Here is a 13,466-nt window from a genome sequence, read left to right on the forward strand (position 1 = left end):
CGGAGCTCTAAAAGGAAATGGAAAGTGGGCAAGAGATTTAGGGCAAGGGATCCCCAAAGCTGCCGCACACAGAGCAATGGGAGGCTTTGTAAACACTGTACATTTAAAGCACCATGTTATAAAGTTTTGTTCAAACAAGTAAGGATGGAGGCTGACTAGAGGGGTCATTTAAAAGAGCTCCCAGTTTAGCACTCGGATCTCTGGATGAACGGAGGCTGCTTTCAGACTTTTGCTGTTTTCAGGTAAGATTCAGTCGCTTCCTGACAAAAAGATTAGACTTTTTGCAATAATGAAAGTCGTGGGGAAATGCACTGGAAACAGTGAGAAAACCCTTGTTTCGATGCAATGTCATCTAAGCTCCCCAACATACAAATTAAAATGAATCTCGTTAAACAGCCAACGTCGTGTGATCTCACTGCAAAGAAATAGCCAACATCGTCTAACCTCTCTGAAAATGAATCAGGATCGATGCTCAAGAAACTGGTCACCTGGAGGCACCAACAATCCTGCTACGCTACACCAGGATTTGTAGTTCTTATTTATTTTCCTACACCCTGTACAAATCACCTTTAAGGACAAGGACTCTCAAGGTAGCACACAATTTTTAATAAATGATGTAATAAAAGCACGTTAAAAACTACTGAAAACAGCTGCAAAATAAAAGAGTTAAAAATCAGCAACAGATAAACGCATTCTTGGCTTTATCTTTTCGGAACACGGTGGACATGGTGATTTGAGGCTTTTCCTATTTTGGAAATATTTTTTCGCTGCTTATCTGTGTGTCTGAATTCTTACAGCTAGTCGGAAAAGACATCTGGCTTTCTGTAAACACAGTGGAGCTCTTTGGTTTATATTCTTGTGCCCAAGTTGCCACCTTTACATCCTGGCTGTGCTCCTCCTCCTCTAACAGCAGACAGAGCAACACAAATAATTTAGGGAGGGGAGCTTTTTCCTGGCAGGGAGATAATGTGTTACCTGCTTAATTACATCATGGTTGCCATTGCTTAAGACAGAATGCTTTATTGGCAACCCTGTATTTATATAAAAGAAATATAATAAACATATTGAAGCAGTTTATATAAAAAGCAGTAACATAAGCATGCCTATATTATAGTTCTTCAAAGAGAAACATTAACAGTGCAATCCTAACCTAATGTCTACTCAAAAGTAAGTCCTATTGAATCCAGAGAGCTTACTTCCGGTCAAGCAGGGTAGAGAATGCAGCCTTAAACACTACACTGTGTTTTAAAGTGTTCCAGTTATTCAACAGACATTTAAAGCACACGATTTCCCCCGACAGAATCCTGCGAACTTTAGTTTCCTCGCAGAGCTAGAGTTTCCAACACTTTGAACAAACGGCAGTTCCCAGAATTGTTTGAGAGAAGTCTTGTGCTTTAAATTTATGGTGTGGATTTGTCCTTAATTTACCAAGAAGGATGAATTTATTGAGTTGTGGCAAACCTGGCGCCTTGTGAACTCTCACTCTGCAATGTGCCTGAGAGCTGCAGGAGATTACATTGAGCTCAGGTGGGAAAACTTGCCTGCTCAGAATCCAGAGTTTGTCAGCTGACTCTGGAGTGGCACAAAGCAAACTTCCTGTAGACGGTAAAGAATCAGCCAGGTTCCTGTTCAGTACTTTTCCTTTGGAGAAAGGAATAAAGTCGTTTGCTTGCACACATATCTCATCCAGAAAACACCTTTGAATTCCAGCTGCAGAGGACTTACCTGTCTCTCCAGGTAGGTCAAGGGCTTCTCTCCTACATTACAGGAGTTTAAAGAAGCTGGGGATTTTGTTTCGAGGTAGACTGACAGGTGTGTGTGTGTGTGTGTGTGTGTGTGTGTGTGTGTGTGTGTTGCTGGAGAGAGAAATTCAGAGCAATAAGGATGTGTGGTGTGCTCAAAACCCATGAAGCCGTGCTTAATTGTTTGTTTTGTTTTTAAAAAAGCAGTAAGTGCTGCAATCTGACATCCAAGAAATCTATCCCCTTTGGGTGTGGAAGAATTACATCAGCCTTCCCCAACCTGGTGCTCCCCAGATGTTTTGGACTGCAGTGCCCACCAGCCCTCGGGCAGGGATGATGGGAATGACAGGCCAAAACATCTGGAAACTGCCAGGTTGAGCACCGGCTGCATTAAACACTCAGATGTGAAGTTAGCAGCCAGGCTGTTTAGAAGCGAGGGGAAAGCACACCTTTCAGCTGTCTGTCTGCTGCAAACAGCGGGAATTAGTGGCTGTTTTTATCTCCACACTCCTGTGTTTCCTTGAACGCTTAACAAACCTGCTGGGTAAGAAAAAAACTTTCATGGACCACTGCCTGCTTTGTCAAGATGCAGTCTTAAAGGTGCCAGTGGACTCTTTCGGGTTTTCTTTTCACTACAGGAAAACCGGATCATTCTGTTCTTCTGGGTACATGGCCTTTCATTAAAGTACTGGTCCATTTAGCTTAGTATTGCCTACACTGACTGGCAGCAGCAACAACTGTCCAGGGTTTCAGACAGGGGACATTCCCAGCCCTACCAGGAGATGCCCTTTGGGTTTGAACCTAGGATCTTCTGCATGCAAAGCAGATGCTCTATCATTCAGCTACCGTCCTTCCCCAAAAAATGAATTAAGATTCTAGTCCTTATGGTTTTAAAAGTGGCAGAGCATGCAGGGCAGATGCTCTACCACTGAGCTACAACTCATACTCCTCCAGTGTCTTCAACGGATGCACGACACCCAGAAATATAGCTGGCAAAGCTTTCCCTGGCATGGTGGTAAAGAAATGGGGAAAGATTCAGCTGCTGCACTTATTTTATGTTAATCTGCCCATGGCCAGAGGCAGGAGGAAGAGGGGCAATGGTGGGTGAAACCCCGCCACCACTTACAGTTTATATCACTCTTAACTTCTTCCTCATTCCTGTCAAGGCTGATGAACTCTGAGGCTGCCCATCTGATGAGATGCTTGCAGCAGATCCATAAGGTAAGGCTATTGGTGGCTATTAGCCACAGTGTTCTCATAACTATAATTAAGGGACCCTGCACTTCTGAATTTGCTAGTATGCTACCGTCCCAGGTATGGTAACTGATCTGCCACTACAAGCAGAGGCGTATCTTCTCCCCCACCCTGTGGAAATAAGCTGGTGCCCTCCAACTGCTTCGGGCAACTATTTATTCAATTGATTAACTGCTTTCTGCATAAAGAGCCTCTTTAGAACACAAGGCATAACGTCAGATGAAAACACCAATACATCACAATAAAATCCATAGAATAACCCTCAGAAGAGACCCAGTTAAACAACAGCAAAAGCCTATAATCAGTAAACCGCACCATCGTCATCTGTGCAGACTGGGGCTGATGGAAGTTGTAGTCCAAAACAGCTGGGGGGGACACAGCTGGAAGTATGGGACGTGGGTGGCGCTGTGGTCTAAACCACTGAGTCTCTTGGAGCTTGCCGATTGGAAGGTCGGCGGATCAAATCCCCGTGACAGTGTGAGTTCCCGTTGCTCTGTCCCAGCTCCTGCCAACCTAGCAGTTCGAAAGCACGCCAGTGCCAGTAGATAAATAGGTACTGCTGTGGCAGGAAGGTAAACCGTTTCCGTGCATTCTGGTTTCCATCACGGTGTTCCGTTGTGCCAGAAGCGGTTTAGTCCTGCTGCCCACATGACCCAAAAAGCTGTCTGTGGACAAACACCAGGTCCCTCGACCTGAAGGCGAGATGAGCGCCACAACCCCATAGTCGTCTTTGACTGGACTTAACCATCCAGGGGTCCTTTACCTTTTTACCTTTTAGCCTGGTGTGGCTTATATGGGCAGTTTTGAGCCTTTCCTCTCTCCTATTCTTACAAGTTAAACCTATGTTCTGTTTTGTGTTCCTCGTTCCTGTCCTTTGTCACTTTCTCCACTCCATCTGTCTTCTGGGACAAAAAAACCTTTCAAATGCTGATTGCAGGATTATTATTTTTTACTGCCTGGCTGCGTGTTTGGCATCTTCCCCCCTCTGCTGGTTGAACTTAGTCATTGCACCGGCATATGTGGGTCAGCCCTTTGATTCTTTTCAATTCTCTTGGGGACTCAGCGCCCTTCAAAGAAGTGTTCTTTATGTTCTTTGTGTTGCATAACTTTGGTTTTTGCTCACAGGTTCTGGTTTGAAAAGTGTATTGTTTTTCCTTCTCTGTGGCAAGCATCCAGTCTGGAGGGAGAGACGGCACTCATCATCTTATATGGGAAGCAATGGACTGGAGAAATAGTAATTTTTGATGTGCTTGAAGCCCTAAGAGAGGATTTTTTAAAAGCCTCCCTCAAATTTCTGTTTAATTCCTGCACATTCAACAGATGCAGCCAGGACAAAACTGGTTTTCCAACTCTTCTTTGGCTAAATGTTTGCTTTTCCCAAAACCAGTTTCTGAATGATTGGCTGGACCAGGGGCTCAATAAGGCCATCAAGCCCTGTTGTGTGTTTTTTGAAATGTTTAATCTTTTGGTTGTTGTTGTTAACTTTGTTTGCATTAAATATGTATTCTGTAGTTGACCACCTTTGTAATGTTTTATTTTGAAATATTTAGGATAATATTTTAAAAAGGTAAAGGGACCCCTGACCATTAGGTCCAGTCGTGGCCGACTCTGGGGTTGCGGCGCTCATCTCACTTTATTGGCTGAGGGAGCCGGCATACAGCTTCCGGGTCATGTGGCCAGCATGAGTAAGCCACTTCTGGCAAACCAGAGCAGCGCACGGAAACGCCATCTACCTTCTCACCGGAGCGGTACCTATTTATCTACTTGCACTTTGACGTGCTTTCGAACTACTAGGTTGGCAAGAGCAGGGACCGAGCAATGGGCGCTCACCCTGTCTCGGGGATTTGAACCGCCAACCTTCTGATCTGCAAGTCCTGGGCTCTGTTGTTTTGACTGTATACTCTTTATTTGACCTCCTTCAGAAATGTTTGATTCTGGATTGTTTTACAGTATGGATATTTTAATATGCTGTAAACCACTTTGAGATATAGATATAGATATAGATATAGATATAGATATAGATATAGATATAGATATAGATATAGATATATATGAGAGACATTAATAATAATAATAATATGGCCCTTGAGACTCTCCCCAGGACACACCCTGCCCCATGAACAAGCTGTCTAATGGTGAACCTGACCATTGGTCCATCTAGCTGAATCATCCTGATTGGCAGCGGTTTCCCTTTCCAGGAGATCAAGATCCTTCTGATCACTTGCTTCCTGAGATCCTTTCAACTGGGGGTACCACAGACTAAACATGGTGTGGTCTGTAGTGCAGGCTGCTCCTCCCTCCTTGAATGCTTGGGTTTAGTTAATGCTGCACAGTCTGTAGAGCCTTGAAGGCTCCTGTGAGCACACAGGGATGCACCAGAATTTCCAGGCTCAGCACACCTGTGAAACTCGTAGCCTCTTCATCTGGACTCTCCATAGGACACACAAACACCCACTCTGCAAACTCCTTGAGTGTTTTCGTCTGGCTGGGATGGGCATTTGAATTCTGATAATGCTTCTTGCTTGACTGAATAGAGGATGGAGAAGGGTGTCTGAGAGTGCAGAAACCAGCTCGCTTTACAAAGTGGGGAAAAACCTTCATTGCTTTCCCTACTTTTGGCAAAGCTTCTAGCCCTCAAGGCAGTTGCCTTAAGGGAATGAGGCAGATTTAACTTTTCTTAGAGAAAAGTGCCCCTAAATTGCTTCCAGGCAATCCTCTCTACTGAGCGTTCATTCTGACTTTTTGGTGGGGTGGTTATAAGATGTTGCACCAAGCAATTCTTGCCCCGTGCTTTTTCTGTGCATTTCCCCATCACTTTCCTTACTGCAAAAAAGTGTGATTTTTATTTTGAGGGAGATGAGAGTTTGGTGCACCAGAGTCCACTTCAGTAGCACAAGCTGAATCTGCTGATATGCCTGTTCGATACACTGCTAAAGCAGCAGCTGTCTGGAAGCACCCAAAATAAAGGAAGAGGAGGCAGGGTATTAGCATGTGTGGCTAAGGGCTAAAACTGCCACTTTTATTTTGGGGAGAAAAAAAAGAAAAAAGAAAGAAACCTTTATTTTTAAAGATGCCAAAACATCATGCAGTAGCTAGCAAGCTTCTGAGTCCAGCAGAACTCTTCATCGGGTTGGATATTAAGCAATGCAGGAATAAGGGAGAAAGCTGACTTTCTATTGAAACTACAATGTCTGCATGGTTCAAAAGCTCACTTCTGTCGCATTAGGAGTGCTGCTGTTTGGATTGCTGTGATGACTGCCTGCACTTCAGAGTTTGCTGTTGCTAGTGATCCAGCTCTGGTGTGCAGAGATGAACATACCAAGGACTTTGGTTGCAGTATCTCTCTCCCTCTTTCCCCTGCAGGTATTCATCAATGCCAATGAAATCCTCGCAGGCATCAGTCAGCCATCTGTGTGCAGCGAGGTGCTGCTGTCTGCACCAGGGACTGCATATATGCTGGGTATGGTATGGATTTGTGCCTATAAAAAAAGGCCCAGTGTCACAACTTCTACTGCCTATTGGTCTCCCTTTTCTGGAACTTGGGGGGGCTGTTCAGTGAAGCTGACTATTGGAAGATTTGAGACAGACAAAAGGCAGTAGTTCCTCACACAGTTATGGAACTTGCTGCCACGGGAGGCAGTGGGGGCCGAGAAACTTGGATAGCTTTAAAAAAAATTAGACAAATTCATGGAAAAGGCTAACAAATGGCTATGCTCTGCCTTAATGGTTGGAGACAATGAATAACAGCTGCTGGAAAGCTCAAGAGCAGTGACGTAGCGTGGGTTGCCAAGGCCCGGGGCCACGTGGAGGGAAGGGAGGGAAATGGACGGAAAAGGATGGAATATGCTCAACTGCATTCGCGCCACCCAGGAGATTGCAGCTGTAGAGATAAGAAGAGTCATTTCCATTGACTGGAGAGGTCACTTCCTGGTTCACATGGAGAAGCCATTTTCATTAGACCCCCAGCGAGGGAAGTGCACAGCTGTAAGAAGAAGAAAAAAGGGATGTGGGTGGCGTTGTGGTCTAAGCCACTGAGACTCTTGAGCTTGCTGATCAGAAGATTGGCGATTTGAATCCCTGTGAGGGAGTGAGCTCCCGTTGCTCTGTTCCAGCCTAGCAGTTTGAAAGCACACCAGTGCAAGTAGATAAATAGGTACCGCTGCGGCGGGAAGGTAAACGGCGTTTCTGTGCGATCTGGTTTATGTCACGGTATCCATTGTGCCAGAAGCGGTTTAGTCATGCTGGCCACATGACCTGGAAAGCTGTCTGCAGACAAACACTGACTCCCTAGGCCTGACAGCGAGCTGAGTGCCGCAACCCCATAGTCACCTTTGACTGGACTTCACCGTCCAGGGGTCCTTTACCTTTCTGCACAGCTGTATTGAGACAGCACCAGGTGTTGAAATCTTGCGCCCCAACAAATTTGCAACCCTCCCCAATGCTACACCACTGCGCAGGAGGAGAGAGGGTTCTTGTGCTTGGGTCCTGCTTGTGGGCATCCCATAATGAGCATCTGGTTGCCCACTGTGAGAGCAGGATGCTAGCCTAGATGAGCCATTGGCAGCCTAAATTTGCCAATAGGCAAGCTGGATCTCATCCACAAAACAGTGGCCTTTGGGAAGTGGCTGTTGCAGCAATGCTTGCATTATGTGACTTGAACCCTCAGAGGTGATATCCTCCCTCACTAATTCTTTTCTAAGTAACTCCACTCCACTGGTTTATGCTTGTGCACGTGCAAATCTATATCCCAACAGCTGCAGAGGACGACTTTCCTTGCTGTTTCTTTTTTTGCATCCAGGGTTGTCCGAAGTGTACCGGGTCTCCAAGCGCTTGGAAGAAGGGATGAAGTCTCGGAAAGCAGAGAGCGAAGCCCTGCTGCATTGCCTGCGCAAGGTGGATCTGGCCTGGAACAACCTGCTGTCCTTTCTCGCCTTTGGCCATTCTGTATTCCAGATGCTGGTAAGGATGTCTTGGGACACGGGTGGCGCTGTGGGTTAAACCGCTGAGCCTAGGACTTGCCAATCAGAAGGTTGGCAGTTCGAATCCCCGCGACGGGGTGAGCTCCCATTGCTCAGTCCCTGCTCCTGCCCACCTAGCAGTTCGAAAGCATGTCCAAGTGCAAGTAGATAAATAGGTACTGCTCTGGCGGGAAGGTAAATGGCGTTTCCGTGTGCTGCTCTGGTTCGCCATAAGCAGCTTAGTCATGCTGGCCACATGACCCGGAAGCTGTACGCCGGCTCCCTCGGCCAATAAAGTGAGATGAGTGCCGCTACCCCAGACTCCGTCACGACTGGACCTAATGGTCAGGGGTCCCTTTACCTTTAAGGACGTCTTAGTGGATACATGAAGAACACCCGGAGGCAAGGGCTAGCGCTGACCCCACCTCTCCCTCTGCTTAGCTTATTTGGTGGGTTTCTCTCTGATGACAGCTTGTTTCCATACCCTCCAACAATTCTCCAATGAAAACAGGGACATCCTAAGGAACAGCAGGACATTCTGGGATCCAGTCAGAAACTGGGGTGGCTTCTGTAAACCCGGGACTGTCAAAACTGGGACACTTGGAGGGTCTGTATTTATTTGACCTGCTGAGGCTTGGTCAATGGCACTCTGGGAAATGGTGTCATCATTCCGGCGGTGAAATAAGCAGCAGCTTATTTATTTGTCCCTTAGGAAGAAAGAAAGCTGTCAAACAGAACTGGGTCATCTAGCTCAGGAATGTCCACACCATCGGATCATTCTGTTCTTCTGGGTACATGGCCTTTCATTAAAGTACTGGTCCGTCTAGCTCAGTATTGTCCACACTGACTGGCAGCAGCTCTCCAGGATTTCAGGCAAGGGGACATTCCCAATCCAACCTGGAAATTCTGAGATTGAACCCAGGACCTTCTGCATGCAAAGCAGGTGTCCTGCCACTGAGCTACAGCCATTCACTGTGCTGAATCAGACTCTTGGTCCATCGAGCTCAGTGCTGTCTACACTGACTGGCAGAAGCTCTCTGGGGTTTCAGGCAGGGAGTCTTACCCAGCCCTACCTGGAGATGGTGGGGATTGAACCCGGGACCTTCTGCATGCAAAGCAAGTGCTCAACCACTGAGCTACAACCTTCTTCACCATCTCTCTCAGCACTGCTTACTCTGACTGGCAGCATGCCTCTTCAGAGTTCTGATCCTTGACCAAGTGCCTGGGGTCGCTGATTTGGGCTGTGGGGCAGAGATAGCCAGGTTCTGACATTTTGGGTCCCCCCCCCCCCCCCGTGTTGACTTTGCTTACAGAATGTTAACTTGCTGGAGCCGTCTGGTGAAAGTGACTCTCGCTTGTCAGCTTCTGACCTAGCACCCAAACCAGTCTGTGGGGTTTGCCTAACTGAGGTGAAGCGGGAGCCCCAGGTGAGCTTATTCATTTTTTAATTTGTTTCACACATGGAATGGGGAATCTGTGGTCCTCTAGATGCTGGTGTTAAAAGTGCCAGACTAGGGACTTAAGAGAGCAGGGTTTGAATCCCTACTCAGCCATGAAGCTTGGGCCAGTTGCTGCCTTTCAGCCAAACTACCTCACAGGGTTGTTGTGGGGATTAAGTGAGGAGAACCTTGTACACTGCCTTCAGCTCCTTGAGAAAAAAGGTTGGGATATGATTATAATAAGCATGTCTATTCTTATCACCATCACGACTACTACTACAGTATTTGTTAGTAGTATTTTAGTTGCCTGTCATCCAAATGTAAGGGATGCAGGTGGCGCTGTAGTCTAAACCACTGAGACTCTTGGGCTCACCGATCAGAAGGTTGGTGGTTTGAATCCCCGCAACGGAGTGAGCTCCCGTTGCTCTGTCCCAGCTCCTGCCAATCTAGCAGTTCAAAAGCACACCAGTGCAAGTAGATAAATAGGTACCGCTGTGGCAGGAAGGTAAATGGTGTTTCTGGGCACTCTGGTTTCCATGACGGTGTCCTGTTGTGCCAGAAGCGGTTTAGTCATGCAGTAAGCTGGCTGTGGACAAATGCCGGCTCCCTTGGCCTGAAAGCGAGATGAGCGCTGCAACCCCATAGTCGCTTTTGACTGGACTTAACTGTCCAGGGGTCCTCTACCTTTACCTTTATCCACATTAAAAAAATTACCATAATAGTTGTCGTTGTTAAATTTATTGCCTTACCTTCACTGGCAGGTCCCAGGATGGGTTAAAGGTAAAGGTAAAGGGACCCCTGACCATTAGGTCCAGTCATGGCCGACTCTGGGGTTGCGGCGCTCATCTCGCTTTATTGGCCGAGGGAGCCGGTGTACAGCTTCCGGGTCATGTGGCCAGCATGACTAAGCCGCTTCTGGCAAACCAGAGCAGCGCACGGAAACGCCGTTTACCTTTCTGCCGGAGTGGTACCTATTTACCTACTTGCACTTTTGACGTGCTCTTGAGCTAGTTTGGCAGGAGCAGGGACCGAGCAACGGGACCTCATCCTGTTGCAGGGATTCGAACCGCCGACCTTCTGATTGGCAAGTCCTAGGCTCTTTGGTTTAACCCACAGCGCCACCCGTATCCAGGGTGGGTTACATCAGCTTAAAATGCAGAATTAAAAACTGTTGAAACATTACAGTCAGAGGAATACGGTGGGTCCTGAAAACTCACATCTCACATGTTGAAGGCTTGTTTAAAGAGGAGCATTTTCAGCGTTTACTGAAAGCTGAAGAATGAAAGTGCCAGGCACACTTTTGTGGGGTACAAATGCATTGCAGCATGAAAACAGAAGAACACCCCTAACAGCCACAATAAGCTTTGGCAGCACACCACTTACAAAACGTCATTTTAGTCTATGAGATGCCATGGGGAAAACACAATTCTCTAACTGGTGTTGAAAAGATCTTAATGAAGGTTTCAGGTGGATTACACTGGGAAGGGTATCCTGAAGACAGGGAGCCATGACCGAAAAGGCCTTATTTATTTTTCTTTGCCTTCTCAGGTGAGTTCTGGAAACTCAGATCCTATTATGTATGAAGGTAGCTGTTATCATGCCAGCTGTGCCAATTTCTGGCTGAACTGTGTGGAGGCCACTTTGCCAGGAGGGACGTGATTCCCCCCCCCCCCCAATTTTCTGAATGTACTCCAGTCGTCAGTTTCTTTGGAGGTTAAGAAGATCTGGAGACACAAACAGAGACTTTTGGAAGGCTACAGAATCATCTCCCAAGGCTTCATTGCTGGTGGGAAGTATCTATGGAGAGACAAAACAAGATTGCATGAAACCAGACTTGTATGTTTCTGTTCGTCAAAACAATCTTGTTTTTGTAGGATGCTTTAAAATGTGCCCAGGAACAACCTGTTTTCTAATTTATTTCGAGCACTTCTCTATCTGTATTCTGTGGTTTGCATCCAGACTAAATCAGCGGTGGTTCATCTCTATGAGCACATCAATGGGACTGCACAGAATCTTTTTGCACGATTGATGTTGTTGGTGAAGCTTCTACCTCGAGTGACAGCTTTTTGGATCTGCTGTGACTTTTTCTGCCCACCCAACCAAACGTCTGCTAGATGTTTTGGACTACAATATATAATTCGGTATTTGAATGATTGGTATTAGTAATTGTATTATAATTTGGTATTGTTATAATGAGGCTGTTATTGGGTGGTACTTGAAAATTAATAAAAATTATTATCAGCCTGATGACGACCAGAAGTTTTACACTACAACTCCCATCAGCTCCGGAACCATACGGCCATGCTGGCTGAGAGTGATGGGAGTTGTACTGTAGTTTAAAACTTCTGGTGGTCACCAGGCTGGGCTAGGGCTTAGCAGTGTGAGACCTGACGCGGGCAGCCACGATTTACATCCCTGGTATCTTTGCTCCATTGCCAATTTTATGCCATCTTACTTTGGTCCGACCGAATTGAATTAACCTTGCACTTGAGTAAGTATGTAGCATGACATTTGCAACCAGTATTGCCAAATAAAGTCTTAATGCAGGTCCGTAGCCTGAAATGTGGGGGTAAAGAGGCCTAAGGAAATACAGTGGTGCCTCGCAAGACGAAAAGAATCCGTTCTGCGAGTCTCTTCGTCTTGCGGGTTTTTTCGTCTTGCGAAGCAAGCCCATTAGTGGTTTAGCGGCTTAGCGCTACAGTATTAGAGGCTTAGCCGGCTTAAAGATCAGCTGATAAGCGGCTTAGCATCAGCTGTTAAGCAGCTTAAAGATCAGTTGATAAGCGGCTTAGCATCAGCTGTTAAGCGGCTTAAAGATCAGCTGATAAGCGGCTTAGCCATCAGCTGTTAAGCGGCTTAAAGATCAGCTGATAAGCGGCTTAGCATCAGCTGTTAAGCGGCTTAAAGATCAGCTGATAAGCGGCTTAGCCATCAGCTGATAAGCGGTTTAGCGGCTTGGGAAAAAGGGGGGGGGGGAAGGAAAAAAACCCCGCAGGAACTCGCAAGACATTTTTGTCTTGCGAAGCAAGCACATAGGAAATTCGTTTTGCAAAGCACCTCCAAAACGGAAAACCCTTTCGTCTAGCGGGTTTTCTGTCTTGCGAGGCATTCGTCTTGCGGGGCACCACTGTACTGTAAAATGCAAGCAGTCTTTTATTTTACTAATTAAATGTATTGTTCCATTTTATTAATATAGGTGCTCTGTGTGCAAGTCAATTGATGAACCTAATACTGGTTCTGCTGGCTGGTTGGCCTGCCTGCCTGCCTGCCTGTGTGCTCCTGCTGGGCAGCTCCCTGCCAGGCCACACAGATCAAGGAAGGAAGGAAGGAAGGAAGGAAGGAAGGAAGGAAGGAAGTGGGTCAAGGAGGAATGGACAGCCGGGCAGGGGACAGACATGCTGCGCACTCACATGTGCCCCCTTGCTCCTCTGGGAGGCAAGCAGGAAACAGAGGGTGGCGCCCAGTTGGGGGGAGGCAGCAGACTGAGGGAGGGAGGGAAGCAGGAAGGGGGGTAGGGGAATATTGAGGGTGCTGTGCCCCAGAAGAAAATGAAAGGTAAAAAAGATCTTTTCAATGCCAGTTAGAGAATTGTGTTTTCCCCTAGGCATCTCATAGACTAAGATGTGCTGCCAAAGCTTATTGTGGCTGTTAAGGGTGTTCTTCTACTTTCATGCTGCAATGCATTTGTGCCCCACAGAAGTGTGCCTGGCACCTTCATTATTCAGCTTTCAGTAAACGCTGAAAAAGGGACGCGGGTGGCGCTGTGGGTTAAACCACAGAGCCTAGAACTTGCCGATCAGAAGGTTGGCGGTTCGAATCCCTGCGATGGAGTGAGCTCCCGTTGTTCAGTCCCTGCTCCTGCCAACCTAGCAGTTCAAAAGCACGTCAAAGTGCAAGTAGATAAATAGGTACCGCTCCGGCCAATAAAGCGAGATGAGCGCCGCAACCCCAGAGTCGGTCACGACTGGACTTAATGGTCAGGGGTCCCTTTACCTTTACCTTTAAACACTGAAAATGCTCCTCTTTAAACAAGCCTTGAACACCTGAGATGTGAGTTTTCAGGACCCACCGTA

At 46.8% G+C, this 13,466-nt stretch overlaps 1 protein-coding gene across 4 annotated transcripts; it reads left to right on the forward strand.

Annotated features, from left to right (window-relative positions):
• Positions 1–166: 166 nt before the first annotated feature.
• LOC308465984 (synergin gamma-like) lies at positions 167–11,981 on the forward strand. 4 transcript variants are annotated; one of them, XM_080986504.1, is made up of 7 exons: positions 167–242; positions 2,909–2,963; positions 5,195–5,245; positions 6,360–6,456; positions 7,795–7,955; positions 9,268–9,381; positions 10,942–11,981. In XM_080986504.1, exons 1-7 carry the CDS (start codon positions 205–207, stop codon positions 11,050–11,052), a joined length of 627 nt encoding a protein of 208 aa, XP_080842630.1. In that variant the 5' UTR covers positions 167–204; the 3' UTR covers positions 11,053–11,981. The 4 variants fall into 4 exon arrangements, with proteins under 4 accessions (XP_080842630.1, XP_080842632.1, XP_080842631.1 ...); XM_080986505.1 differs by lacking the exon at positions 167–242 and adding an exon at positions 1,594–1,737; XM_080986506.1 differs by lacking the exon at positions 5,195–5,245.
• Positions 11,982–13,466: the final 1,485 nt, after the last annotated feature.

The sequence above is a fragment of the Podarcis pityusensis genome (genome assembly GCF_964106645.2).
Source record: "Podarcis pityusensis genome assembly, chromosome: 16".
Taxonomy (NCBI): domain Eukaryota; kingdom Metazoa; phylum Chordata; class Lepidosauria; order Squamata; family Lacertidae; genus Podarcis; species Podarcis pityusensis.